This window comes from Ictidomys tridecemlineatus, chromosome 4, assembly GCF_052094955.1.
Source record: "Ictidomys tridecemlineatus isolate mIctTri1 chromosome 4, mIctTri1.hap1, whole genome shotgun sequence".
NCBI classification, from domain to species: domain Eukaryota; kingdom Metazoa; phylum Chordata; class Mammalia; order Rodentia; family Sciuridae; genus Ictidomys; species Ictidomys tridecemlineatus.
Window position 1 is genome coordinate 87,972,664 of NC_135480.1, and position 27,576 is coordinate 88,000,239.

The 27,576-nt window shown below is 31.3% G+C and overlaps 1 protein-coding gene across 4 annotated transcripts in view; it reads left to right on the forward strand.

Annotated features, from left to right (window-relative positions):
- Window positions 1-27,576, forward strand: part of Dync2h1 (dynein cytoplasmic 2 heavy chain 1) — a 329,197-nt gene that overhangs the window by 76,226 nt on the left and 225,395 nt on the right. For 3 of the 4 annotated variants that reach the window (XM_005329090.4, XM_078046934.1, XM_005329089.4), the window contains exons 44-54: window positions 302-453; window positions 3,107-3,251; window positions 4,559-4,661; window positions 5,153-5,320; window positions 14,289-14,419; window positions 15,523-15,771; window positions 16,284-16,392; window positions 20,459-20,572; window positions 22,043-22,185; window positions 24,577-24,661; window positions 25,930-26,084. In XM_005329090.4, coding sequence (XP_005329147.1) covers window positions 302-453; window positions 3,107-3,251; window positions 4,559-4,661; window positions 5,153-5,320; window positions 14,289-14,419; window positions 15,523-15,771; window positions 16,284-16,392; window positions 20,459-20,572; window positions 22,043-22,185; window positions 24,577-24,661; window positions 25,930-26,084 — 1,554 coding nt within the window. The remainder of the gene's footprint in view (window positions 1-301; window positions 454-3,106; window positions 3,252-4,558; window positions 4,662-5,152; window positions 5,321-14,288; window positions 14,420-15,522; window positions 15,772-16,283; window positions 16,393-20,458; window positions 20,573-22,042; window positions 22,186-24,576; window positions 24,662-25,929; window positions 26,085-27,576) is intronic. The other variant, XM_040285143.2, reaches the window with a different exon arrangement.

Below are 27,576 nucleotides of genomic sequence, written 5' to 3' on the forward strand. Positions count from 1 at the left end.
TTTTCCCCCATTCCTGATATTTTGTTTTGTATAATTGCTAATAGATTTATAATATCATCTGGATTTTTATGTTTACTGGCAAGAAAAATGGTTTTAAAATGAAGATAATTCAGCTAACATTAAATTCAGATTGTACTGTATTATTTTTCAGTGTTATAGAATTTTAAATATATTTCAATCTTAAATTCTTGAGTTATTAGAGGATGATAATTACATTTGGAAATCATTGAAATTCAGACAAAATATTCTGATTAGAAAATCTAAAGTATAAACATTTTAAAATGCATTTATTTTCAAATAGGTTTTGACGTATCAAGGATTTTATGATGAAAATTTGGAATGGGTTGGTTTAGAAAATATTCAAATTGTAGCTTCTATGTCAGCTGGAGGAAGACTGGGAAGACACAAGCTTACTACCAGATTTACTTCTATTGTTCGTCTTTGTGCTGTAGAGTATGTATCTTAGTGTTTTGTTTTGTTTTTTTAATTTGAAGAGACATTATATATAATTACATCTTATTTAAAGGTTTCCACTGGTAAAATGGTCAAACTTAAACTCTGATATTTTTTTCTTAGCCTTCCCAAACTAATAATTTAGGATGATAAAGGCTTTAATCAAATCATTTTATGTTTTAGAAATATATAAGGAAATGAGGACTGTTTTGTATAGTCTGTGTTTTAAAGTATCAGTATCAGGAATTAAAGTGGTAGATTTTAATTTTTTAATTCAAAATGTTTTAACAATATGCAATATAAATATAGTACGTATTACTGGGTTACCATGTAGGTTTTGATACATGTATACATTATATAATGTTTAAATTAGGTTAAATATATATACTTCCTTAGTCTTATCATTTTTTATGGAGAAAACATTAAAAAATCCTTTCTTCTAGCTTTCTGAAGTATACAATACATTGTTGTTATCCATTGTCACCTTACTATGCAGAAGCTCACTAGAACTTTTTATACCCATCTAGCTCTAATTTAGTACTCATTGATCAATCTTTTTCCCTTCCTCCCTCTCTCCCTATTCTACTACTTCTGTACTACTATACTCAGCCTCTGAAAACCACCATTCAACTCTCAACTTCTATGAGATCAATATTTTAAGATTCCATATATGAAAGATATTACAGTATCTGTCTTTTTGTGCCTTACTTAATTTGCTTAACATAACCAGTTCTACCCATGCTGTTGCTAATGAGGGATTTCATTCATTTTATAGCTGAATAGTATTTCATTGCATTTATATACCACATTTTCTTTATCTATTCATTTGTTGATGGGCTTTTAGGTTGCTTCCATTTTTTGGCCCTTGTGAATAGTGATGTAATACATGTGAGAGTACAGATGTCTCTTTAACATACTGATTTTATTTCTTTTGAATATGTAAAGATGGTATATTTTAGATTTAAATGTTTTATGTGTTTCACAAAACAAAAAGCACTATTCAATTTTTGAAGATTTTTTGAAATAAAGAGATTTAAATCAGAGAATTAGGTTATGTTAATGGTTGATGTCTTCAGCACTAATACATCTATCCATTTCTGCAATCCATATCTGTAGTTGTTACAGTATATCCTGAATTTTTCCAATTATGGCACTGTCTCCTATTTTATTACAGTCTTGCTGTACCAAACTCTGTCTTTATGCTTTCAAACTAATTGCACTTCATCTACTAATGTTCCTCTTTCTGAAATTTGACTCTATCAATTAAGCTGTATGGAAATTAATTTTGTTTTGGAGAAAGAGATTAATTCTTTATTTATCTGTTGTTTCTATTTTTATAATTCTGAGATGGATTCTGCCTTATATATAGATATGACTTATTTCAAAATATTTTTTATAAGTCTGATTTTCCTTTTGCTGCTTTCTAAAGATCAGTGGTTTTTCCAACAATCTGTCTTTAAATAATTTCATTGGAATCCCCAACTAGGACTTACATTTTTTGACAATATATACTTAGGGATTTAATTTGATTCAAGTGAAAACAGGAACCATGAGCCTAGTCTTAGCCTTTGGCTATCTGGGACTTAGAACATTTCAAGTTGAAAACCACTATAAATTATTCAGTCAGTTAATGGGCAAATGAACTAAACAGACATTTCTCAAAATAAGAAATACAAAGGGCCAACAAATATATGAAAAATGTTCAACATCTTTAGCAGTTGCAGAAATGCAAATCAAAGCTATACTGAGATTCCATCTCATTCCAGTTAAAATGATAGTCATTAAGAATATAGATAAAAATAAATGCTGGAGAGGGTGTAGGGAAAAAAGGAACACTCTTATGTTGTTAGTAGGATTGTAAATTAATAGAGCCACTGTGAAAATCCTCAGGATACTAGAAATGGAATCTCCACATGACCCAAATATACCACTCTTGATATTTATCCTAAAGAATTAAAGTCAGTGTATAATAGTGATATATGCATACCCATGTTTATAGCAGCACAATTCACCGTAACCAAATCATAGAAATAGCCTAGGTGTCTATCAATGGTATGCATACACAATGGAATTTTACTTAGTTATAAAGAAGAACAAAATTATGTCATTTGCAGGAAAATGGATGAAACTTGAGGCATTAGTTTAAGTGAAATAAGCAAAACTTAGAAAGTCTGTGGTTGTATGTTTTCTCTCATATGTGGAAGCTGGAGAGAAAAAAGAGAAAAAGAAAGAGGGGGAGGGTCTTATGAAAATAGAAGGAACACCATTAGAAAAGAGGATGGGACCTTGGGTGGAGTGGTAGGGAGGAACTGGGAAACAAAATTGACCAAATTATGTTGTCTAATATATGTAAAATAATAGATTCCACTATCATATATAATTATAAAGTTCCAATAAAAATTTGTGGAAACCCCCTGCCAATTGCTACTGTAACTTAACATTAAAATAGTAATTTAGAGGGACTGTGGTTGTGGCTCAGTGGTAGAGTGTTTGCCTTGTACATGTGAGGCACTGGGTTCGATTCTCAGCACCACATAAAAGTAAATAAATAAAATAAAGATATAGTGTCCATCTACAACTTAAAAAAATTAAAAACAATAGTAATCTAGACTATTTATTTATTTCATTTTTTTCTCATATGCTCTTTTTTTAGTTACCCAGAGAGAGAGCAATTACAAACAATTTATGGAGCATATTTGGAAGCAGTTCTACATAAAAATTTGAAGAATCATTCTATTTGGGGTTCTTCATCAAAAATTTATCTCTTAGCAGGCTCTATGGTACAAGTTTATGAACAGGTATATATGCAATTGTATTGTAATTTTCATATGTATTGCTATTGTTCCCAGAGATATATCTTTAATTTCCATCTTCATGTCTAGCTTTATCTTCCTGTTTTTTATTTATCTTTTCTATTAGAGATTGGACATTTTGAGGATAAGTGAAATGTGTACCTTATATATTCTATTGTATTTCTGGTGTAGTTTCCGAAAGGAATTTAATACATATTTGTTAGTTGAATGAATTAGTGTTAGATGGTTAAAACATATTTGTTGGTTGAATGAATTAGTGTTAGATGGTTTCTTTGATTTCAGCTCCAATTTAGCATGTTTAGAATGGTGTTCACTTTCTTTCCAAACTCTGGCCTTTGTCCTGACTTCTCTCAGTTTCCATCAACCATGCTTCAAACTTGACAGTAGCATTTGAGTTCATTTCTTTCCTTCTACCTGTGAGGAAATGTCTAAAGTATATTCCTTTATAAAGTGGAGAAGATTACTTAAGAATAGGCATGGAGAATGCAGAAGACATTTGAGTACAAAGATGACCAGTTCTCCTCACTATGGAAGTTCATAGTCTAATGAGGGATTGAGTTTTATAGAGTATAAAACTGTTATATATGGTGGTTGTTAAGGAGTAGGTTAATTTTGATCTGAGATTTCAAAAATGAATAGAAATTTACAAAGTGGTTGGAGATAAAAGAAGTTCTTTCTCGGTAAAGGACAGAATGTGCAAGTTAGGAAAAATGTGAAAGATGCTTTTTATAGTATTGGAGTACAAGTGGGGAAAGTAACATTGGAAAGCAAGAAGTTACTTTGTAAAAAAAAATTAATTAAGATGGTGAGTAATCAAGATCAGATTAAGAGTAATGGTTCTTCCCTAGAATAGAAGGGACAGGCTCTTTTGAGGAAGGGTGCTGGGACTGATTCAATGACTTTTTGAACATAAAATAACTCTGTGGTTTCCCCCATTAGAAAATGGATCTTGCCTAGATCTTTGAGCCTCTTGGAACTGCAACCATCATTTTATGAAGTTTAGGTTATGAAGTCCTGAACTTTCTTAGCAGGGCTGTTTATGCTTTTTTCTTTTTGCCACAGACAAACATTAGCAGTATGTTGAAACCTATGAAACCCTAGTAGAATAATGTTTTAAAATGTTTATATACTGTAGACTACATATGATAACTAATAAAATCAATTCTGTTAAGTAAGTTTCTACCTACAGGTAGATATTGTCATTCTCTAAGGTCTAAGGTGACTGAAAATTATAGCATGATTATGTTCAAGAAAGTCGACAAATTGTTTACAATATATATATATTTTTTCAGGTGCGGGCTAAATTTACAGTTGATGATTATAGCCACTATTTCTTTACTCCTTGCATTCTTACCCAGTGGGTTCTTGGCTTATTTAGATATGATTTAGAGGGAGGTAAGTTTTGCTCATGTATGTGTATATGTGTATTTGTGTGCATGCTTTTATGATATAGTTATGGTAGATATAGATGTAAAAGTTCTATGATAATTAATTGTATTTTAAAATTAGAATTGTAGTAATATTGAATTTAAATATCATGGTTACTTTAAAATATTTTTATAAAAGTGATCATATTTCTTCTTTCAAGTAATTTATTGCTGTCACTATTAAAATTTGATTTTGAGCTATGTTTAATGTGCTTTTTGAAATCATGACATTTTTATTGAACAACTAGAGATAATAGTGTTTTAAATGTATATTTAAATCACAAAACATATAGTTTTACTAATAAAATAAATTTTAACTCTTTTTCTTTTTTTAAAAAAATGTATCTGATGCCAAAATTATGGTATGTAGTTTCTCACTCTTTCTAATATTTTATTAAACAGACATTTTGAAATAATTTAGTTTTATTACAATTAAAGAAAATTTTGCCTTTTTTTTAGGATCCTCCAACCATCCGATAGATTATGTATTAGAAATTGTAGCATATGAAGCACGGCGCTTATTTCGTGACAAAATTGTTGGTGCAAAGGAGCTTCATTTGTTTGATAATATTTTAACATCAGTGTTTCAAGGAGATTGGGGCTCAGATATATTAGAGAATATGGCAGGTAATATAATAGAGTTTTGTATATATATAATTGCTATGAAAACTTTAAAATTATTTTTCTACCTGTAGCATGATTTCACATGCCTAAACAAATAAAGCTTTGGATAATTCTAATTTTTCCATAAGGGGAACTGCTTTGTTATTTTTTGCTACATGTCTGTAATATGATCTAGATAAAATATACTGACAGTAATTGTTCTTAGGGAGAAGGGGTTCATGCAATACTACCTTACATTTGTGATACAAAATTGTTTTTTTTCTGAAATATTTTCACTATTAGAGTTTTTTTAATATAGCTATATGTGTATGAAACTTACAAATCATTGAAAAAAGCCACATTTTATTATGATGACTTTTAATTTTTGTTTTTTAAAGATAGCTTCTTTAATAATGATAGAAATTCAGGTGGTATTGATATAAATTATAATATGTTAAAATCAGAATCTATTTTCAGTAGAATGTGCAGAATAAAAAACATTTCTTTTCTCAGTCAATAAAAACGGTATATAATATTTAAATATTCACAGAATCCCAGGTATACAATGACTTTTTGATTAATAGTAATGGCCATTATTTTTCTTGCCACTACCCATGATGCCATTAGCACAGTACTACCTATATATTCTTGTTACCAGCTTTTTCCATTGTCATGATAAACGAAGTATAGCATCATTTGTTCAAAGCAGCTATTTGGAATTATTACCACTTAGTAACCAATTTGCATTTTGAAATCTGCTATGAGATTAATAGAAAATTATCATGGTGAGAAGGCCTTTGAGAAAAATACCACAGTAAGGAAATATTTCCTAGTAAAATTGCTTTCAGACAACAAAATAGATTCACTTTTTCAGAATATAAAACTAGGCTTCAAAAACATTTCACATAATACATTGTATATTCCTAGATGTGATATTGTTCCCAGGGTCATAATTAGAAATCTAGAAATATTGTTTTTTAAAGGTAGGCAGAAAATTAAGGTTGATATAAGGAATTTTCTAGGTATTGCCCAAGATTTGGAATTAGGAAATGAGTTCAAGAGAACCTAAGGCAAGATAAAGTGTTGAGAGAAGCCTGATAGCAGTTCAGATTTAGTTCAGATTTGAGTAAGAATTTATGTTATTACAGCCTATAAACTTTCATGGAAAGACTGTTTCTTAAATGGTGCAATCTTTTGCAATTTGAACCTTTAGTCTGTAGGATGTCTTTCTTGCAAAGAAAGTGGCATGTTCTTTGATCATTAGATAGTACGGACACTTCACTAGTGTCTGGATTCTCTAATATTTGATATTTTTCATAGTCCCTTATGTAAGACTCAAGAAATTATGTATTGCTGTTTTTAAAATTTTTGCTTTTCTCGTCAATGAAAGTTAATTTTTTTTTAAATACAGATTTGACATCTTAGATCTAGGCACACAGGATTTTTACATAGTGAAATATTAGTTCACTAAGAAAAATTTAATTTTGGACATAAAAATAAACTAGATGTATCTTATCCTCAATAAACTTATAATCTAGTAGCAGAAACAGATATGAAAATCTGCGTATGGTGGTAACTATTGCTAGTATGTTTAGATGTTATGAAGATCTGTGGAAATAGGTAAAGTGGTCACTGCTATAGAGCATGGCTTATGTAATATTATGTTTGTGAATATGTTTGGGATGGAGCCAACATTTCAGATTTTTAGAAGAGCCAAGTGAATTCTTTCTTGAGAAATTTGCATTGGAATGTTTTAAGTTAAAAGAAAATTGAGGTAATTGTAGATTCACACTCCGTTGTAAGTATTAATACAGGAATAGCACATGTAAATTTTACTTGAGTTTCCCCAGTGGTAATTTCTGGATAAATTAAAACATCATAATTAGGATATTGACACCAATGCAGTTAAGACAGAAAATTTTGCAGGAGTATTACAAGTTCAAGCCTGTAAAAGACATTAAAACCCTATTTAAAAAAAAAAATAGGACTGGTGTTCAATGGTAGAGTGCTTGCCTACCATGTATGAGCCCCTGGGTTCATCCCCAGATTTAAAAGAGAAAAACAAACAAACAAACAACAACAATAACAATAATAAGAAACAACCCTCCCCAAATCCAGATACATTTACATTATAACCACAAGCATTTACTGTGGTTCCCTTTTATAGCTTATTTCTCTTTTATTCCTTAGAAACCATTAATCTGTTTTTCAGTTTTGTCAGTTCAAAAATGTTATTTTCTCTCCACAAAATTCTCTGGAGATATATGCAAGTTGTATCTTTCAACAGGTTATTTTCTTTTTATGGATTGATTGATATTCCATTCTATGGATGTTCCACTATTTCTTTACTCTTCATCTATTGAAGGACATCTGGGTGTTTTCAGTTTTTGTGTATTACGAGTACAATTTCTGTAAGGATGTATGTACAGGTTTTTATGTAAACATATATTTTGGTTTTTCTGTGATAAAAGCTCAGGAAAGCAATTCCCAGGTTGTATATGGTAAATACTTCATTTTTTAGGAAACTACCAAGCTGTTTTCTAGAGCAGCAGTATCATTTTATATTCCTATCAGCAATGTATGAATGGTCTAGTTGCTCTATATACTTACTAGTATTTGATGTTGTCACTATTTTTTATTTCAGCCATTCTAGTAACTGTGTGCTTAATTTATATTTGTGAGTGGCTAGTAAAGTTTAACATCTTCTCATGTCCTTATTTACCCTCTGTCTTTCCTGTTTGATGAACTATTCATTTTTTCCTATTGTCTAATTGGATTATTATTATTACTACTTTACTGTTGAGTTTTGAGAATACTTATATATAGATACTAGTCTTTTATTTGTAAATATATTCCCCTACTCTGTAACTTGTCCCTGCATCCTCTTAAAAGGATCTTACACAGATAAAAAGTTTTTAATTTTGTTAAGTCTAACCTATCAATTTTTCTTTTTAATGATCTTTTGATATCAAGTTTAAGATTTCTTTGTATAATCCTAGATCTTAAAGACTGTCTTCTGTGTTTTTTCATAAAAGTTTTTATATTTTAAATTGGAATCAGTGATCCATTTTGAGTTAATTTATATATTTAAGGAATGAGACTTAGGTTAATTTTTTTTTTTGTGGTATAGATGTCCATTTGCTCTAGCATCATATACTGAAAAGGCTTTCTACTTGAATTGCTTTAGCAACTTTGTCAAGAATTAGCAATTTGAGCTGGGCATGATGTTGTACACCTGTAATCCCAGCGGCTCAGGATGCTGAGGCTGGAGGATCAAACCAGCCTCAGCAAAAGCCCAGTGAGACTGGGGATGTAGTTCAGCAATCAAGTGTCCTAAGTTCAATCCCTAGTACTCCCTCCCCCCCAAATCACCAAATAACCTAACTTTATACCTCAAAACCCTAGAAAAAGAAGAACAAATCAACCCTAAAACCAGAAGACAGGACATAACTAAAATGAGAGACAATATATAACTTATACTAAGTAGGATCTTTTTATGGCTGTACATGATGTAGAATTTCTTTGATTATGTATTCAAATATAAGGATAGGAAAGTTATGCCTGATTATTTTACTGCCCTTTCTATTCTCCTTAATTCTCCTTTCCCTTCATTCCCTTTTGTCTAATCCAGTGGACTTCTTTTCTTCCCCTTACCCCCTTGTTGTGTGTTAGCATCCACATATCAGAGAGAATTTTCTACCTTTGTTTTTTTTTCTTTTTTCTTTGGGGGGTGGTGAATGGATTATTTGGCTTAGCATAACAGTCCCAGATCTATTCATTTTTTTTTTGTCAAATGTCATAAAGTCATTCTTCTTAATGACTGGGTAATATTCCATTTTTTATATGTACTACAATTTCTTTATCCATTTATCTTTTTAAGGACACCTAGGTTTGTTCTGTAGCTTAGCTATTGTGAATTGAACTGCTGTAAACATTGATGTGGCTACATCACTATAGGATGTTGATTTTAAATCCTTTGGGTATAGACCAAGGAGTTGAATAACTGGATCAAATGGTGGTTCCATTCCAAGTTTTATAAGGAATCTCCATACTGCTTTCCATAGTGGTTGCACCAATTTGCAGTCTCACCAGCAATGTATGAGTGTATCTTTTCCCTCACATCCTTGCCAACATTTATTGTTACTTGTATTCTTGATAATTGCCATTCTGACTGGAGTGAGATAGAATATAACTGTTAGTTTTAATTTACATTTCTCAATTGCTAGAGATGTTGAACATTTTTTCATATATTTGTTAACTATTTTATTTCTTCCTCTGTGGAATGCTTGTTCAGTTCCTTTGCTCATTTGTTGATTGGGATATTTGGGTTTTTTTTTGGTGTTAAGTTTTTTGAGTTCTTTGTATATCCTGAAGATTAATGCTCTATCTAAAGTGCAGATGGTAAATATTTTCTCCTATTCTGTAGGCTCTCTCTTCATGTTCTTGACTGTTTCCTTTGCTGTGAAGAAGCTTTTTAGTTTGAATCCATCCCATTTATTATTCTTGATTTTACTTCTTGTGCTTCAGGAGTCTTATTGAGAAAGTTGGTTCTGAAGTCAACATGATGAGAAAGTGGGCTAACATTTTCTTCTAGTAGGTACAGAGTCCATTGCCCATATCTTTGATCCATTTTGAGTTGAGTTTTGTGCAAGGTGAAAGATAAAAGTTAAATTTCATTATGTTACATGTGGACTTCCAGTTTTCCCAGCACTATTTGTTGAAAAGGTTATCTTTTCTCCAGTGTATATTTATGGTGCCTTTGTCAAGTATGAGATAACTGTATTTTTGTGGGTATGTCTCTATGTCTTCTATTCTGTTTCATTGATCTTCATGTCTGTTTTGGTGCCAATACCATATTGTTTTTGTTACTGTTGCTCTATATTATAATTGTGGTTTCATCTTGTGATGCCACCTGCTTTCCTTTTCTTGCTAAATATTGGTTTGGCTATTCTGCATCTCTTATTTTTCCAAATGAATTTCATGACTCTTTTATATTTCTATGAGGAATGACATGATATTGTTAATGCTGCCTATCTAAGAACATGGGATATCTTTCCACTTTTTGAGTTCTTTTCAATTTCTTTCTTTTGTGTTCTTTAGTTTTCATTGTAGAGGTCTTTTGCCTCTTTTATTTTGTTAGATTGATTCCCAGGTATTTTATTTTATTTTTTTGAGGCTTTTGTGAATGGAATAGTTTTCCCAATTTCTCTTTCAGCTGATACATCTTGATGTATAGGAATGCAATTGATTTATGGGTGTTGATTTTATATCCTGCTGCTTTGCTGAATATGTTTATGAGTTCTAGAGTTCTGAATTCACTTATGAGTTGTGGTGAGTTTTTTTTGGGTCTTGTAAATATAGAATTATGTTATTAGCTAATACGAATAGTTTGAGCTCTTGTTTTCCTAGTCATATTTCTTGTGTCTGTCTAATTGCTCTGGGTAGAGTTTCAAGGACTATGTTGAATAGGAGTGGTTAAAGAGGGAATCCTTGTCTTGTTGTAGTTTTTAGAGGAGATGCTTTCAATTTTTCTACTGATGTGGTGAATTACGTTTATTGATTTCCATATGTTTAACCAACCTTGCATTCCTGGAATGAACCTTCCTTGATAATGGTGAATTATCTTTTAAATATTTTTTTGTATGTAATTTGCTAGTGTTTTATTGAGAATTATTGCATTAGTGTTCATCAGGGATATTGGTCTGTAGTTTTCTTTCCTTGCTGTGTGTTTGTCTGGTTTTGGTATCAGGATGATACTAGTTTCATAGAATGAGTTTGGTAGGGCTCCCTCCTTTTCTGTTTCATGGAATAATTTGAGTATTGGTGTAAATTCTTCTTCAAAGGTCTGGGAGAACCTGGCTGAGAGTCCGTCTGGTCCTGGACTTTTCTTTTTTGGGTAGGCTTCTGATGGTATCTTCAATTTGATTACTTTAAATTGATATGTTTAAATTTTCTATGTCCACTTGATTTAATTTGCTTAAGTCATATGTCTGTGGAAATTTTTCGATGTCTTCATGATTTTCTATTTTATGTATAGATTTTCAAAGTAGCTTCTGATTATTTTCTGTATGTCAGTGGTATCTGTTTTGTGATATTTCCTTTTTCATCATGAATTTTAGTAATTTGAATATTCTCTTTTTCTCCCTTAGCTTGGCTAAGTATTTATTAATTTTGTTTTATTTTTTCAAAAACCCAACTTCTTGTTTCATCGATTTTTTTTGAAATTTTTTGTTTCAATTTCATTAATATTGTCTCTCATTTTAGTTATGTATTGTCTTCTGGTTTTAGTGTTGATTTGTTCTTTTTTCTAGGGCTCTGAGGTGTAAAGTTAGGTTATTTGGTGATTTTTCTATTCTTTCAATGAATGAGCTCAATACAATGAACTTTCCTTTTAGAACTGCCTTCTAGTATCCCAGAGATTTTTATACATTGTGTCACTGTTCTTATTTACCTCTAAGTATTTTTTATTTCATCCCTGATTTCATCACTATCCTTTGATCATTCAATATTGTATTTTGTAGTCTCCAGGTGTTAGAGTAGCTTCTGTTTTTAATTGTATTATTAATATCTAATTTTATTCTATTATCTAATAAAATGCAAGGTATCTCTGTGGTTTTTTTTTTTTTTTTGTATTTGCTAAGAGTTGCTTTTTTGTGGCCTAAGATATGGTCTATTTAGAAAATGATCCGTGTGCTGCTGAGAAGAAAGTGTGTGTATTCAGTCATTGATGGATAAAATGTTCTATATGTATTTGTTAAGTCTAAATTATTAATTATTTTTTAGTTTATAGTTTCTTTATTTAGTTTTTGGTTTGAAGATCTATTGGTTGGTGAGAGTGGTGTGTTGAAGTAACCCAGTATTATTTTGTTGTGTCTCTTTGATTCTTGAGAAACTGTTTTGTGAAACTGGATTTTAGAGGATGAATATGATGAGTGAGGAAGAGGAGAAGGACAATCCAGGAGAGCAGAAAAAATGCAAAGAAACCAAGGCTTCAGAGGACTATTGTAGAATGTGGAGGGAGATATCAGATTTAAGCAGTCAGTGGGAGCTAAATTGTAGAGGGCTTTTATGAAGAGTTTGGAGTTTCTTTCTTCCTTCCTCCTCATCCTTCTTCTTTTTTTTTTAAAGGAGTGAGAAATTGATATTACGGTGGCATGTTATAATCAGTTTTTATTATGTATGTGTTACTCTTGTAGCTGTGAGAATATCCTTGAGGGGCAGAGACTTGCAGCAGGGATGAAGGTTAGGAGGCTATATTATAGTAGCTCCTGTGATCAAAAATGAGATGTGAAGATAATGTAGTTATATAAATAATTTTGTTGCTGAAAAACATTCATTGTACATTTTAAATATTTACAAGTTTTAATTGAATCTTTTGCAAATAGATACAGAGTTTATCAAATATGATGATAGAAATCATGTCTGTCTTATTCACTAGTTGTGTCAAGCAGGGAGTACAATGTTTCAACTGGTGCTCAGTAGTTAAATGTTAAGTGAATGAATTTGTGAATTTTAGGTCTACTATTAATTGCAAACATGAGACTAAACTAGAGCTTTGGAAGTTTGCCTCGAAATAAGTAATGAGTGACTTTTTGGGTATGTAAATAGTTGACAGCTCGATCCACTGAAAAAGGTAAATAATTATACAGAACTCTTTAGAATTGAAAGAATAGAAGGCTGAATCTTAGGGTAAAATAAATATTAGGGATAAGCAAAAGCCTGAAAAGCAGTAGTGGTTTGTGGCTTGATGCATAGGGTCATGTAGTTGCAAGGAGGCAAGGCCTCAAGGATATTGGGAAAGTTCATGTTGGGATAATGACTGTTAAGTTTTGGATTTGGAGATTAGAGCTTTGTTGTTGTTCCCAAATAAACTAGTTAGTATGGTGATCTTTTCAGATAGAAAAATATGTGAGAAATGTGATGGTGAAGGCAAGGAGAAGAACATGAAGTAGCTTGGGTGTAGAGAAGGTATGATGGTTATTACTTTAGGATATGGTAGAGTTGGGCATGTGGCAAGGAGAGTACATGATGGAATCATCCCCCAAAGCAGTTGGGGAGGAAAGGTTTCAATAGAATGGTGAGTAGCTTTTCTTTATATGGTAACATGCATAATGTTCTAGATAAATTTAAGGGAAGTTTGGGGATTTTTGTTTTCTTATTAAAATTTGCTTATTTAAAAAAATTTTATCAGTAGGGACCCTTGAAAATAGTAATGAATCAATGTTCTTCCTCAAAGGGATTTTTGACATTATTTTAAAAAATATTTATTAATTTTTTTAGTTGTAGTTGGACACGATTCCTTTATTTTATTATTTATTTTTATGTGTGCTGAGGATTGAACCCAGGGGCTCACATGTGCTAGGCAAGCACTCTACCACTGAACCACAACCCCAGCCCATATTTTTTTATATTATGATGTTTTTGAACCAGGGATTGAACCCAGGGGTGCTTATCCACCAGGCCATATCCCCAAACATTTTTTATTTTTTTATTTTTGAGACAGGGTCTTGGTAAGCCAGACAGTGTCTGGCTAAGTTATAGCCGTGATAAATTCCTGAGGCTAGCTTTGAACTTGAGATCCCTTTACTTTAGCCTCCCAAGCCACAGGGATTGCAGGTGTGCTCTACCACTCTCTGCCTAATTTACAATTTTTATGTGGTGATTCTGAAGAAGGAGGAAAATGGGACAAACTGAGAATAGACAAGGGATAAGTTAGAAGAAAGCCAGTTCATTTGCTGGGAAGGAGGAGAGGAAGAATATAGAACAAATGTACAGTCAGCCAGTTCTCAGCGTTTGATGTTAAATTTGAAGTATCTTAGCTGATTTTAATGATATTCCAAGTAATTATCTTTGTATATTTAATATAATTTAAATTTATTTCTGGGGATAATCTTATTTGAACTAAACGAAAAATAATTTAATAACCAGTATATTTACTGATTCTTCCATTACTAATAATGCATATAAAGCAACATATCTTTTATTTCTACAGATAGTTTCTATGTTACATGGGGAGCCCAACATAATTTAGGATCAACGGCAGCCCTAAGACAACCATTACCTCCACATGGAAAACCACTTGGAAAACTAAACTCTTCAGATCTCAAGGATGTTATTAAAAAGGTATAATATGAATCATTAATTTGAGTTAAGATTTTTTATGATTACTGTTATTTATGGGAAACGTTTGGAGATCATGGGAATATTAAATCATAGACAAAACTGTTCTGCTCTTTTTGAATTTAACGTAACTAGAAGCAGATGTGCTTTATATAGATCCTTGTAAAATTGCTAAGATATATTTGCAAGAAGGTATTTATTAGAAATATTAATGAAGCTTAACATTAATTGAGAAATCATCATATATCAGTGATTGTTAAACTTTGTTGAGTATCAGAATCACCTGAAGGTGTAAAAAATTTGCAGATTCCTGGGTTCTGTCTTGAGAGAGTCAAACATAGTAGGTGAGACCCAGAGAATAGAATTTTTATCAGGCTCACAGATGATAGTTATGCTCCTGGTCCATTGAAACTTGGAGTAACACTGTGTACAGGGTTTTTTTCTTTCTTGCTTGCTATGTTTCTGTTTAGTTATAATAAAGAAGAAACAGTGTTACATATTGAGAGTAAGTATGGATTTGATGTCAGGCAAAGTTTTTTGTCATGGTTTGGTGGACTGATTGATATGCCTGGAATTGATATTGCAATATTTGGGAATATTAAAAGTTGTTAAGTATATTGTGAACATACTCTAATTGTCTTTTTTTTTCTTTTTACATTCTTTTGCTTAATCTGTAGCAGGACATGGTACTTACATGGGCTTTTGAGTCATTCCCAAGTAGCACAAAATAACAAGAGTTCATAAAAGCATTTCTAAGCACGAGGTTTCTAGAGTTCTGAGACTGTTTCATAGTTCATGTTCATTGATTTATCACAATTGATAAATTTTGAGATTTTTTTAGTTAACCAACTATCTCACATACTTTTTACTAATGTATTAATGCCTAAGGGTGATTCTTGTGAACCCTTGAACTTCTTTGACATCTTACGAGGTTTTTCTTAGTGCCTGAAAAGATGTATTACTAGATAGGTAAAATATTGGTGTGTAACTACCTTATTCTTCTTCTTGAATGTATCAAAATAATATTTTAATCTAGATAAGTAATATTTTTGTTGTGTAGTTAGTATTTTATTAATTAGAAAATATTCTTTTTGTTTTTTTGAAAGGGTCTTATTCATTATGGACGAGATAACCAGAATTTAGATATTTTACTTTTCCAAGAAGTCCTGGAGTACATGTCTAGAATAGATAGAGTACTGAGTTTCCCTGGAGGTTCACTTCTACTAGCAGGACGCAGTGGTGTGGGTCGTAGGACTATTACTTCTTTAGTCAGTCATATGCATGGAGCAGTGCTATTTTCTCCAAAGATTTCCAGAGGATATGAATTGAAGCAGTTCACAAATGATCTCAAACATGTAAGTTGCTCATGATCCTTTGCTTTATTGGGTTTTTATTCATATTAGTTATTTTTCTAAATGATTTCTAACATCTTTATGACTCTAATATATAACATAGTATTTATTTTTAATTTTGATGATTTTTTCCATAAATATTAGAAAAATTACATTCTTATTTATACAGATTTTAAGAGACTTTTTTGAGATTTATAGGTTCTAGGTACTTCAGATTATGGGATGTTAGATGGATATGAATAACAACCAAAATAATGAGATTTATAGAGGAAATATGTGGGTACATATAAAATAATCTTAGTTTTTGGTTTAATATTCCAGTTCTAAAATAATTAAGTTTTCTTTCAGCTCATATTTATTTGTGGGTACATTTTACTATTCAAGCTATATGACTAAAGTTTGATTTAATTTTGAGTATGCAAATATAAATGCATAATAGTGACAACTTTACATAGAATGATACTTTTTAACTGTGTCAAAATACATAAAGAGTACTATTTTTTTTTTTTGGGCAGGTGCTGAATCTTGCAGGAATTGAAGCACAACAGGTAGTTTTACTTCTTGAGGATTATCAGTTTGTACATCCTACATTTTTGGAGATGATCAATAGCCTTTTGTCTTCAGGTAAGTGAATAGTTTCTATTCAAAGAAAATAAATAGTAATGTAAAAATTATTCAAGTATAATTGTCTTATATAAAATTTACTTGTGTTTCAGAGAACTTTATGTAGGATTAAATGTGTTTGTGGCAACAGAATGGAGAAATGCCACTTGTATAAAACCAATAACTTAGGAATTATATAAAAGTTTTTATTAATATTGAATATTAATGAATTACAGAAAAATTGCCCCCCCCCTTGTTCTTTCAATGGGGCATTATTTGTCTTAACCTTTAGGAAAGTTATCTACTAGTCTTTATTTAAAAATGGTCCTACCTTTGATACAGCATTCTGTTATCAGTAGGGATTTAACCCATAGAAATAGAACGACTAGTATGTAAAGAAATATGTATTATAATTTGTAATCACAAAAAATTTGATAGAACTTTCATCAGTAGTGGAATGGTTGAATAATTATGGTGTAACCTTAGTATATACATATAAATATAGACTTATTCCAGATATATGAAATACCACAGAATTCTGTGTTAGTGTCCACATTTCATATGTGTCTGGACTCTTATCAGTATTCACTAATCTGAAACAATGCACGTTGTTTCTTTAGTTGATTAAAATATATCAGTTACTACATACTACTTGTAAGTAATCTCACATTTTTAAAGAAGAAATTAAAATTATTTTTAAGAAAAAGGGGAGTATGCATTTACACTATGCATTTATATAATAGAGAAATATTATTTAAGGGTACTCTATTAAGTAAATACTTCCAAGAAATGTAGAACTAAATAGAATTTCTATATTTACAGAATTTTATAAGTTGTAGGAATATTTACTGTATTTTTTAAGATTTTTGCTTGAAAATCATATTTTTTCATTTTGTATTCTTGATTTAAATAATTTTCTCTGGAGATATAATACAAAACTGTAGATCCATTTTATTCCTCAATATTTTATATCCTTAATTGTATAGTAGAATCACCTAGGGAAAAAAAAAAGAAGAAAATAAATAAAGAAAACCTAATTCTTTGTTACCATATTAAAACCATAAAAAAACCAAAAAACAAAAAACCTCTGGGAGGGATAGCATTTGTTCATTAAGGCCTTCTAGTTGATGCTCTACAACCTGATTTTTGAGTAGCCCTTCTGCCATTGTTTCATGCCTCCAGAGTCACTGAGATTATAAGAGTGGGCCTCCGTACCAGGCTTGTCTTTGGATTTTTAAGGAACACATTCCAACAGTATGTTATTGGTACCAAAACAGACATTAAGATAGTGGAATAGAAGACAGAGAGAAAACCCTACAGAAACCCAGTTATCTCATACTAGACAAAGGCACCATAAATATACACTGGAGAAAAGATAACCTTTTCAACAAACGGTGCTGGGAAAACTGGAAGTCCACATGTAGCATAATGAAATTTAACTTTTATCTTTCACCTTGCATAAAACTGAACTCAAAATGGATCAAGGATGTGGGCATTGGACCCTGTACCTACTAGAAGAAAATGTTAGCCCACCTTCTCATCATGTTGACTTCAGAACCAACTTTCTCAATAAGACTCCTTAAGCACAAGAAGTAAAATCAAGAATAATAAATGGGATGGATTCAAACTAAAAAGCTTCTTCACAGCAAAGGAAATAGTTAAGAACAACTCCTTAGTCTATACCCAAAGGATTTAAAATCAGCATATTGCAGTGAGGCAGCCACATCAAAAAAACAAAAAACCCCACATTCCTGCATATTGTTTAACATCACTAGGTGGAGACCTTGTTCAGTTCATTTTGCTGATATAAATTGATAGCCCAGATACACAGTTTGTGTATGTGTATGTGTGTGTGTAATAGAGAGAGAGAGAGTATAGAGGAGAAGGAATAAATATCTAGATAAGCATTATCCTAATTATTACTGTTTTAAGATAAATTGTTCTAATTATTATTTCTTTGTTTGGGGGGGATTGAACCCAGGGACACTTAACTACTGAGTCACATCCCAAGCCCTGTTTATTTTTTTTTAATTTTTTTTTTTAAGAGAGAGAGAGAGAGAGAGAGAGAGAGAGAGAGAGAGAGAGAGAGAGAGAGAGAGAGAGAATTTTTTTTAATATTTATTTTTTAGTTTTCGGTGGACACAACATCTTTGTATGTGGTGCTGAGGATCGAACCTGGGTGGCACAAATGCCAGGCGAGCGTGCTACCGCTGGAGCCACATCCCCAGCCCCAAGCCCTGTTTATTTTTTAATTTGAGACAGGGCACTGCTGAGTTGCTCAGGCCCTTGCTAAGTTTCTCAGGCTGACTTTAAATTTGTGATCCTCTTGCCTCAGCCTCCCCAGCTGCTGGATCATTACAGGCATGTACCATCTCACCTGGCTGATAAGTTGATCTTTATTATCAAGATATAACTTCAAGGGTCTGGGGTTGTGGCTCAGTGGTAGAGCACTTGCTTTGCATATGTGAGGCACTGATTTCAATTCTCAGCACTGCATATCAATAAATGAAATAAAACAAAAGTCTGTCAATAACTAAAAAATTTAAAACCAAAAAATATGTAACTGCAAAAACAACAAATTAAATTTTGGTAGTTTCTTTTCAGAGAAAGTATTCAATAAATCCATCTCTCTTTTCCTCTATTTCAATTTTTTGTTCCCTAAAGTGTACAGTATGCTAAATTTAACATATCAAAGTATTCTGTCACCAGGCAGTGTGGGTTTTTTGTTTTTTTGTTTTGTTTTGATGTGGCTGCCTCACTGTAGTGGTGCATGCCTGCCTGTAATCCCAGTGGCTCTGGAGGCAGTGGAGGAGGATCCAGAGTTCAAAGCCAGCCTCATCATGTGAGGTGCTATGCAACTCAGTGAGACCCTGACTCTAAATAAAATATAGCAGGGGATGTGGGTCAATAGATGAGTGCCTCTGAGTTCAATCCCTGGTATTGCCCCCCCCCCACCACCAAAAAAATATTCTGTCTTAACTGAAATTTAAAGAATGTCATATAAAACAGACTTATGTGTGCATGTGTGTGAGTATATATGTTTTGTGGGTAGGGGTAGGTCTGGTGCCTTTTAGTTGAATCCAAAGAAACGTAGAAATTGGATTGTTATGGGCCCTACATGATTGTAAGGTTTTGAATTATAGAGAGGAATTTTCACTTAATCTTAGTTTCTTTTGAGTTATTGGCTTAACAGATATTTACTAAGAATGGTCTGGGCCTGCTTATAGTGTTAGTCAACTTTGATTTGCCTTTCATCATTCTATTACCTAGTAGAAAGCCATGTAATGGGTCCCTTGATGTTTAGTCTAAGTTCATTGATTCATTTAGTAACAAATATTTATGTTCCTGATATACACTAAGAATTCCCTAGGATTTAATATGGAATGTTTTAAAATATTTGTCCTTTGAGAATTAGAGTAATTAAGGTGGTGAGGAAAGTAATTCAGTTTCGAATGATGTGATAAATGATAAACAGTGGTGTGTTTGGATAGTATGTGAGAGAGATAAGAGGGTTTTACTTAGTATTTGGGTAAATAGGAAAGGCTTATGGACATAGCAGTTGATGAAGTGGAGTCTTGAAGCATAAACAATCATTTAGGGGTGGATAAAGGGCATAGGACTAGTTATACGTTCTAGAAAGGGAAATATTTTGTTGTATTTACAAGCACATTAGAAAACAAGTTCTTATGAGTGAGAAGGAGAAAAAAACCTGAAAAGGCAAATAGATGGGTATATTATGAGATCTATCCCTTGCTTGCCTTCTCTCTCTCTCTTTCTGTTTGTGGTGCTGGGGGTCAGTCCAGGGCCTGGCTCATGCTTGGCAAGTTCTCTCCCACTGAACTCAATCCTCAGCCCAGGAACTCTCTTGAATGTCTTTATTAGGAGTTAGAATTCGATCAAATGAAGGTTGTAGATGTGGGTATGGAGTCATGTAGATGTGATAGGTTTTATATATTTTTGAATGGAAGGATACAATAAGGACTGATTATTTAATACAAAAATTGAAAAGCACTGTGTATGTAAAATGTGTTTTGAATTAGTGTATTGCAACCAAAGTGAAAAAAAGAAATTTAATATTTTTCTGTAGGTGAAGTTCCTGGACTCTATACTCTTGAAGAATTAGAGCCCTTGCTATTGCCTCTTAAGGATCAAGCTTCACAGGATGGTTTTTTTGGACCAATCTTCAATTACTTCACATATAGTAAGTGACATAGAATTCAGTAATCAACTTAAATTCTGTTTCAGATGAAATAAATAGCATTTAATTTATACCTTTTTCTTTTTTTCTGGAACTTTTAGAAAGTAACATATAAATAATATATAAGCTAGCTCATGATGAAATCACCTTAGATTAATTTTAGCAAAGGGGAATGATGAAAATTTTAGCAAAGAAAAAAATATTTCTTTGGAATATTTTCCTACTTTGTTTTCATGTGGTGAAATTATTATTACTTTAGTATTTCTAATCTTAGAAAGCAGTTGAATATTCAGATTGTGCTAGACTTTATAATTTGTTAAATTTTAATTTTTTCTTTGTTCTTTTTAGATATACATGATAATAGAGTGTATTTTGACATATTGTGTATACATGGAGTATAACTTATTCTAATTAGGATCCTATTCTTGTGGTTGTACATGATATTGAGTTAGCCTGGTCATATATTCATGTACAAGGATAGGAAAGTTATGTCTGGTTAATTCTACTGTCTTTCCTATTCCTTTTATCTCTCCTCCCTTTCATTCCTCTTTCTATAATCCAATGGACTTCTATCCTTCCTCTTCCCATTCTCCCTTATTATGGGTTAGTATCTTTTTAGTAATATAGAAGCAGTTTTATGTGTACTACAGAAATCTAAAATTGAAATAAATAAAAATGAGGGAATAATCACACCATTCAGACATTACTATACCTCTATCCTTCAAGGATATCTTCCTGAATCAATCAATATTTATTCCTTCCTTTCTTTTCATCCCTCCCTCCCTTCCTTTCCTCCTTCCCTCCCTTCTTTCCTTTCCTCTTTTTCTCCTTTCCTTCCTTCCTTCCTTTCCTCCCTCCCTCGCTCCCTACCTCCCTCTCTTCCTTCCTTTCTTTCTTCTTTCCTTCCTTCTTTTCTTTCTTTCTTATTTTGGCAGTGCTGGGGATTGAACCCAGGGCCTCACATGTTATGCAGTCACTCTGCCACTGAACTACATTCCCAGCCCTCTGCATCTTTTGCTTTAGCATGCACACACAAATACACACAAAGTATTTTTTAACCAAATTTTGTACCATGGTATTATTTCATAACTATTTGTTTTTTAAGAAAAATAGCTCCTAGCCAGGTGAGGTGCATGCCTGTAATCCCAGTGGCTCAGGAGGCTGAGGTAGGAGGATCATGAGTTTAAAACCAGCCTGAGCAAAAGAAGTGGTAAGCAATTCAGTGGGACCCTATCTCTAAATAAAATACAAAAATATTTTGTATTTTTTTGTCAAGTTCCCCTGAATTCAATCCCAGAACCCCCCCGCCTCAAAAAAAAAAAAAAAAAAAAAAGAAAAAGAAAAGAAAAACAGCTCCCAAAATAGTATGTTAGAAAATTTGAATCTCATGAAACTAGATCTCATGTAGAATTCCTGATTCTATTATTATTCTTGTAATTGACAATAATTATAATTTTAAAATATATCTTTCAGGAATTCAACAAAATTTGCATATTGTGTTGATAATGGATTCTGCAAATTTAAACTTTATAATAAATTGTGAAAGTAATCCAGCTTTGCATAAGAAATGCCAGGTGTTGTGGATGGAGGGCTGGTCAGATAGCAGTATGAAGAAAGTAAGTTTAACATTTCAACATGAAAATGAAAAAAACTCGTATTTTGTTTTGAAGTTATTGATTTTACTACTTGTCTTTCGTTTTTATTTTAACATTATCTGAATTATGGCACTGAACATTTCTCTTATGTTTGAAGATATCTCTGTTTTCTTTTTCTTTTTATATTATAGTTTAGCTGAGAATATAATTTTAGGCTGAGAATTATATATTCAATTAAGAACCATAGGATAATTATACTTTAATTTTTTATGCCTTTAATTTTTTAGCCTATTGTAGGCTAGTCTAGAATTTTAAAAAAGCAAGAATTTTACCAATTAAAAATATAATCCTTTTTTTTAAAAGAAATGTGTCATGCTATGCTATACATTTGGAGGAGGAAGAATTTAAAGTGTGAACTCATAGCACTTTCTTTGCTAGAAGACTCTTAATTTGCTTCATTTAAATAAATAATAATTTTTAGCATTGTTCTTTGACTATTTATTCATTTCTTTATTTATTATAGTAGATATACAGATTCTAATAGAAATTATATAGATCATAATAGAATACAGACAGAAATGCTAGTTGTGATTCAGCAAAGATTGTAATATGAGATAATACACAAAGTTTTATAGGCGAGATTGTATTTTTACTATATTTCAATAAGTACATAAGAAGAGGAAAGGTATTTTAATCTGAGGATACCACATGAGTAGAGGCATTTATTCATTAAGAAGAAGTAATGTAGGGCTGGGATTGTGGCTCAGTGGTAGAGCGCTCGCCTATCACGGGTGGGACCTGGGTTTGATCCTCAGCACCACATACAAATAAAAGCATTGTGTTGTGTCCATCTACACCTAAAAATAATAATTTTTTTTAAACAATAGAAATTTATTTAAAAAAAAAAGAAGTAATGTTCTGTACACTGAAGATACAGCAGATGGGAGGATACAAAGATCCCTGCCCTTATGGATTTTTTACATTCTTGCCACAGAAAACTGTGGAAAGTTTTCTGTGATAAGAGTATTCCTGATGATTTTTAGGATTAGCAAGAAGTCTTTACCTGGAGAATAGTGTTGGAGGAGGAAGGTGGGAGATGATGACAGAGAAGTAAGAGGAGAACAGTTAGGTTAGGGTTTTGTAAGTAATAAGGATTTTTAGGATTTCCTGAAAATTTATTATAAGAAGTTTTTGAGCAAAAATGTTTTGAGTCATGTTTTAATAGAATTACTCTGATTTCTGGGTTGAAAGTAGATTGTAGAAAGGAAAGGAAGCAATTACACACAATTATTACAGTAATCTAGATGAAAGAAAATGGTGGCTTGAGCTATGGGTCTAGTGGGGAGGTATAAGAAATAGTTGGGATTTTGGATATGTTTTGTGGTAGAAACAATAGGATTTTCTCATAGATTCTAATAAGGTATAAGAAAAATTGAGGAGTCAGTAAAATATTCTCATAGAGGCTTAACTGGTCAGAAATCAGTGAAGATGGTTGAAAAAAACATAACTCTAGCTTAAGAAAAATAGCACCTTTTAATCTCTGTGTTAAATAGAGGATCTTTTGATTATGTTTTATTCAGTTTAAAAAAATTTAAAAAATGAGTTTTTTTTTTTTGCTTAATTACCTGGGTTACTTGTGTTTCTTTTGCTATCATTGTCTACCACACCTGTGAAAGAAATTCAAGCTATTTTTCCTGATATTTCAGAGCCTTTATATTTTTTGCCAGAAAACTATTTTCGTTTATATAGTATAGTCTAAAGTGATATTCTTACTAGGTTATCATATTTTCTTTAATAATAGGATATTTGTTTATAAAACTTCATTTGTTTAATTGTGATGTTGGCAAAAAACTCAGCCATAGCTAGAAAAAATTTTTAGAATTGTCATTTATGAAATTATTAGTTATTAAACATGAAATTATTTTCATTCACTTGAGTTATTTCTTATTTATGAATGCTAAGAATCTTCTGTACCCTGTTGTGCTATGATAGTATTTTATTTCTTTGATGCCAAATAAAGTATTTTTATTACTTTTATAATCATAAATGGTATTTTAAAATTCAATTCAAATTTTAATACCTTTTATTTCATACTGTCTAATAATTTTTAAGTGATATGTTGGAGCTTTTCCCTGTGTGTCATTAGTTTGCAACCATTTAATGGTTGATACGTGTTATAATGTCTAGTAAATAATGACTTCTCTTTGTCTATAAGAAAAAAAATGCAGTTGATGCTGTCTTTTTGTGTTAAGGTTATTTGACCTTTGATTTTGGACCTACTTAAACTTTTTCATACTGATTTGAGTGCTGGGGATTGCTTCCAGGTCTCTCACACCTAGGCATGCACTCTATCATGAGCCACATCCTGAGCCCTGACTTTTGAGTTTTAAAAAATTGTTATATGTGTTTTAGATACCTGAAATGTTATTCAGTGAAACAGATGGTGAAGATAAATATAGTGACAAAAAAGGAAAAGAAGAAAAGAAAAAAAATTCAGGTAGTATTTTTATGAAACCAATTTTATCTGATTTTTATTTATGAAATGCTATTTTTTCTGTTCCATACCCATTCTTTTTCGACTGAGTAGTCTGAAGGTCCCAATTATATTTTTAGAGTTCTTGACTAGTAATCTAAACTTTTGATACTAGCTTATCATTTAGAAATGTCATAGAACTCAATTTAAACTCAGAAATTTTTTTTTTCTTTTGAGTATGGATACAATATTTTATTTACTATAATATTGAAAAGGTTTAGAGAAGTAATATAGGCATTTTTGTGGAACTATGAATAGCCTAAAGGATTGAAACATAGGATGTGTAAATAGTAGAGCACTAGATGAAGAGTAAAAGATTGGCAGGATCAGGTAATGAAGAGTCTTCCATAGTATGCCAATTTTGTATTATAATTTATGGGTGATATTGGGAGATTTTAATAGGGATATAACCAGAGTCTTGTTTTAGAAACAGGAATCTCTTCGTCCATCCCTTTCTTCAGTTATTGGAAAATAGATTGGTATAGGAAAAAACTGAAGGCAATGGGACAACTTTAGAAGTCCATTGCAATAATCTAAGAGAGACATAATAAAATTTCCGAACAAAGGCAGAGGTAAGAATGGAGGGAAAAGAATGGATTTGCAGACATTAGGTGGTTATCTATATTGGACTTGATTGTTAATGACTGTAACATAGAAGGAAGAATTAAAGAAGTCAGGGATGTCTGACAGGATTCTGGCTTGGAAAATTCATTGAAATTTGATTTTATTAACTCCAGTAGAGAATACAGAAGGAAATTAAGTCAGTGAAAGAGAAGTAATGTGTTTGATTCTGAATATATTGAATCTAATGTAAACTTATTCTCAACTTTTTGGCTTTTGAAATCTTGTTTCCCTCTGTATCAAATGGGAGTGAATAGATATTTGGTTTGGTGTCTTGATTCTACTCAAGAAATTGTATTTAGCTCCTTTTTCAGTTATATGTGTTATATAGTTCCAATTCTTTTATGTTAAAAGACCATGTAGATTTCTTTTTCTTGCAGCAATAAAAATGTTGAGGGAAAATTTATAACAGCAGAAGATAAAGACCACTTAAAGTAGATAATTCTTAAGGAAGATGGGCACTGTGAATAGATATATTGGAATGCCTGTGCAAAGATTATATTGCATAATTATAATTTTAAAGTGGAGTTATCTAATACGAAATAAATATTATTTTTGTAATTTTAATGAATCAAACATATAAGTAATTATATTTTCTATCTTTTTTTTAGTTGATCCTGACTTTCTAAAGTCATTTTTACTAATCCATGAGTCCTGTAAAGCGTATGGTGCTACACCAAGTCGATATATGACCTTTTTACGTGTATATTCTGCCATTAGTAGCAGCAAGAAAAAGGAATTATTAAAAAGACAAAGTCATTTGCAGGTACAAAATTGGTTATATCCAATGCTTTTATCTTTATCATTATTTGATTTTGATTTTAAATTATTTTATTATTTTTAGGAAGTCAAGTATTATATAAGTTATGATGCCATGTTCCCTGTGGCAAATATTTAGTATAAATAAATAATGTACTGTATTAAAAGCTTTGAAAAAGAATTCCATCTCCCTACCTATATTGCCCAGTAGATTATAATATAATAGTTTGAATTTTTTATTATTTATTATGTATTTTTATTATTTCTTACTTTACTGGATAGTATTTATGTATTTTTGAAGGTTTTGATATTGTTGTCCTTAAGTCTTTTTTTCTATGAAATATTTTTAGACATTGAGTAATTCCTTTTCAAAGGTTATTATATATAGCATAATCTTGGTTATTATGAAATTAAAATTATATTTTTGAAGAAAATTGAAAATTACATTTGAGGTTGAAATTACATTTTATAAAGGAATGTTCTTATCCATGTCATTTCTCTTATTACATTTTGAACAGTTTCTTTCTATATTTCTTTAAGTTTTAAATTAAATGAATGCCAGCCTCTGCAACTGTCAGAGAACATCTCCTCTCCCAAGTTTTAGCTTCTCTCTATTAGTATAATAAACTAGGATCCATATAAATTGACATAATTATCTTTGTCCTTCTTTTTAATGATTTACTTTCATTTATGGTAGGCCACTAAAGTATACATGATTTTGGGAGTGTTAATGTCTCGATTTAGTTCTTGACATTGTTTTTGGTAAATTATTTAAACTTGTTGAATTGCTGTTTAATTAGGTCATTGACAGTTGTATGTGTGCATATTAGTTAAATTAATATGAGAATAACCTAGCAGGATACCTGTCTTTTATGTTGTCATCAGTAAATATTGGTTAAATTTTTTTCCATGACTTTCTCTCCAAATCTTTTGATTTATTAGGTGATAAACACCTAACTCATATTATAGGAGAAAAGGATATTTTTCCTGTCCTTGGATTAATCATGGGCAATGGATAGATACTATAATGGCTAGGTCTGGATCAAATGACCATTCAAAGTACAGGTGAATTATAGTCTCCTAGAGCCATATGTGAGGCAAATAGAAACAAGTCAGTTCTACTACAAAAAAAGAGTAACCTTTGAGTTCTTTTGCCCAGTGAGACTAAAAATTGGAAAAGGTTTTCTGAATTTTCCCTTGCTTTCTAGTTTTTTCCCCATCTAATACATTGAATGAAAAGTGTTTAATCAGTTTTTTAAGCTGTCTAATATATGTTGATATGTTTAACTTTAACTGTTTTTCCTTAAAACTTGTTGGAGTTTTTTTTTACTACAACTTAATAAGTATGATGTTTAATAAATCATTATAATTAGCAAAAAGAAAAAAATCTAAGGCCATTTGTATTGTTTCTCATGTACCACTTACATGCTTGCTTGATTCTTTCTTTATAGGGATTTTGTTTTTAATATTTAAACTTTTGTTTTTAATATTGCCATCAA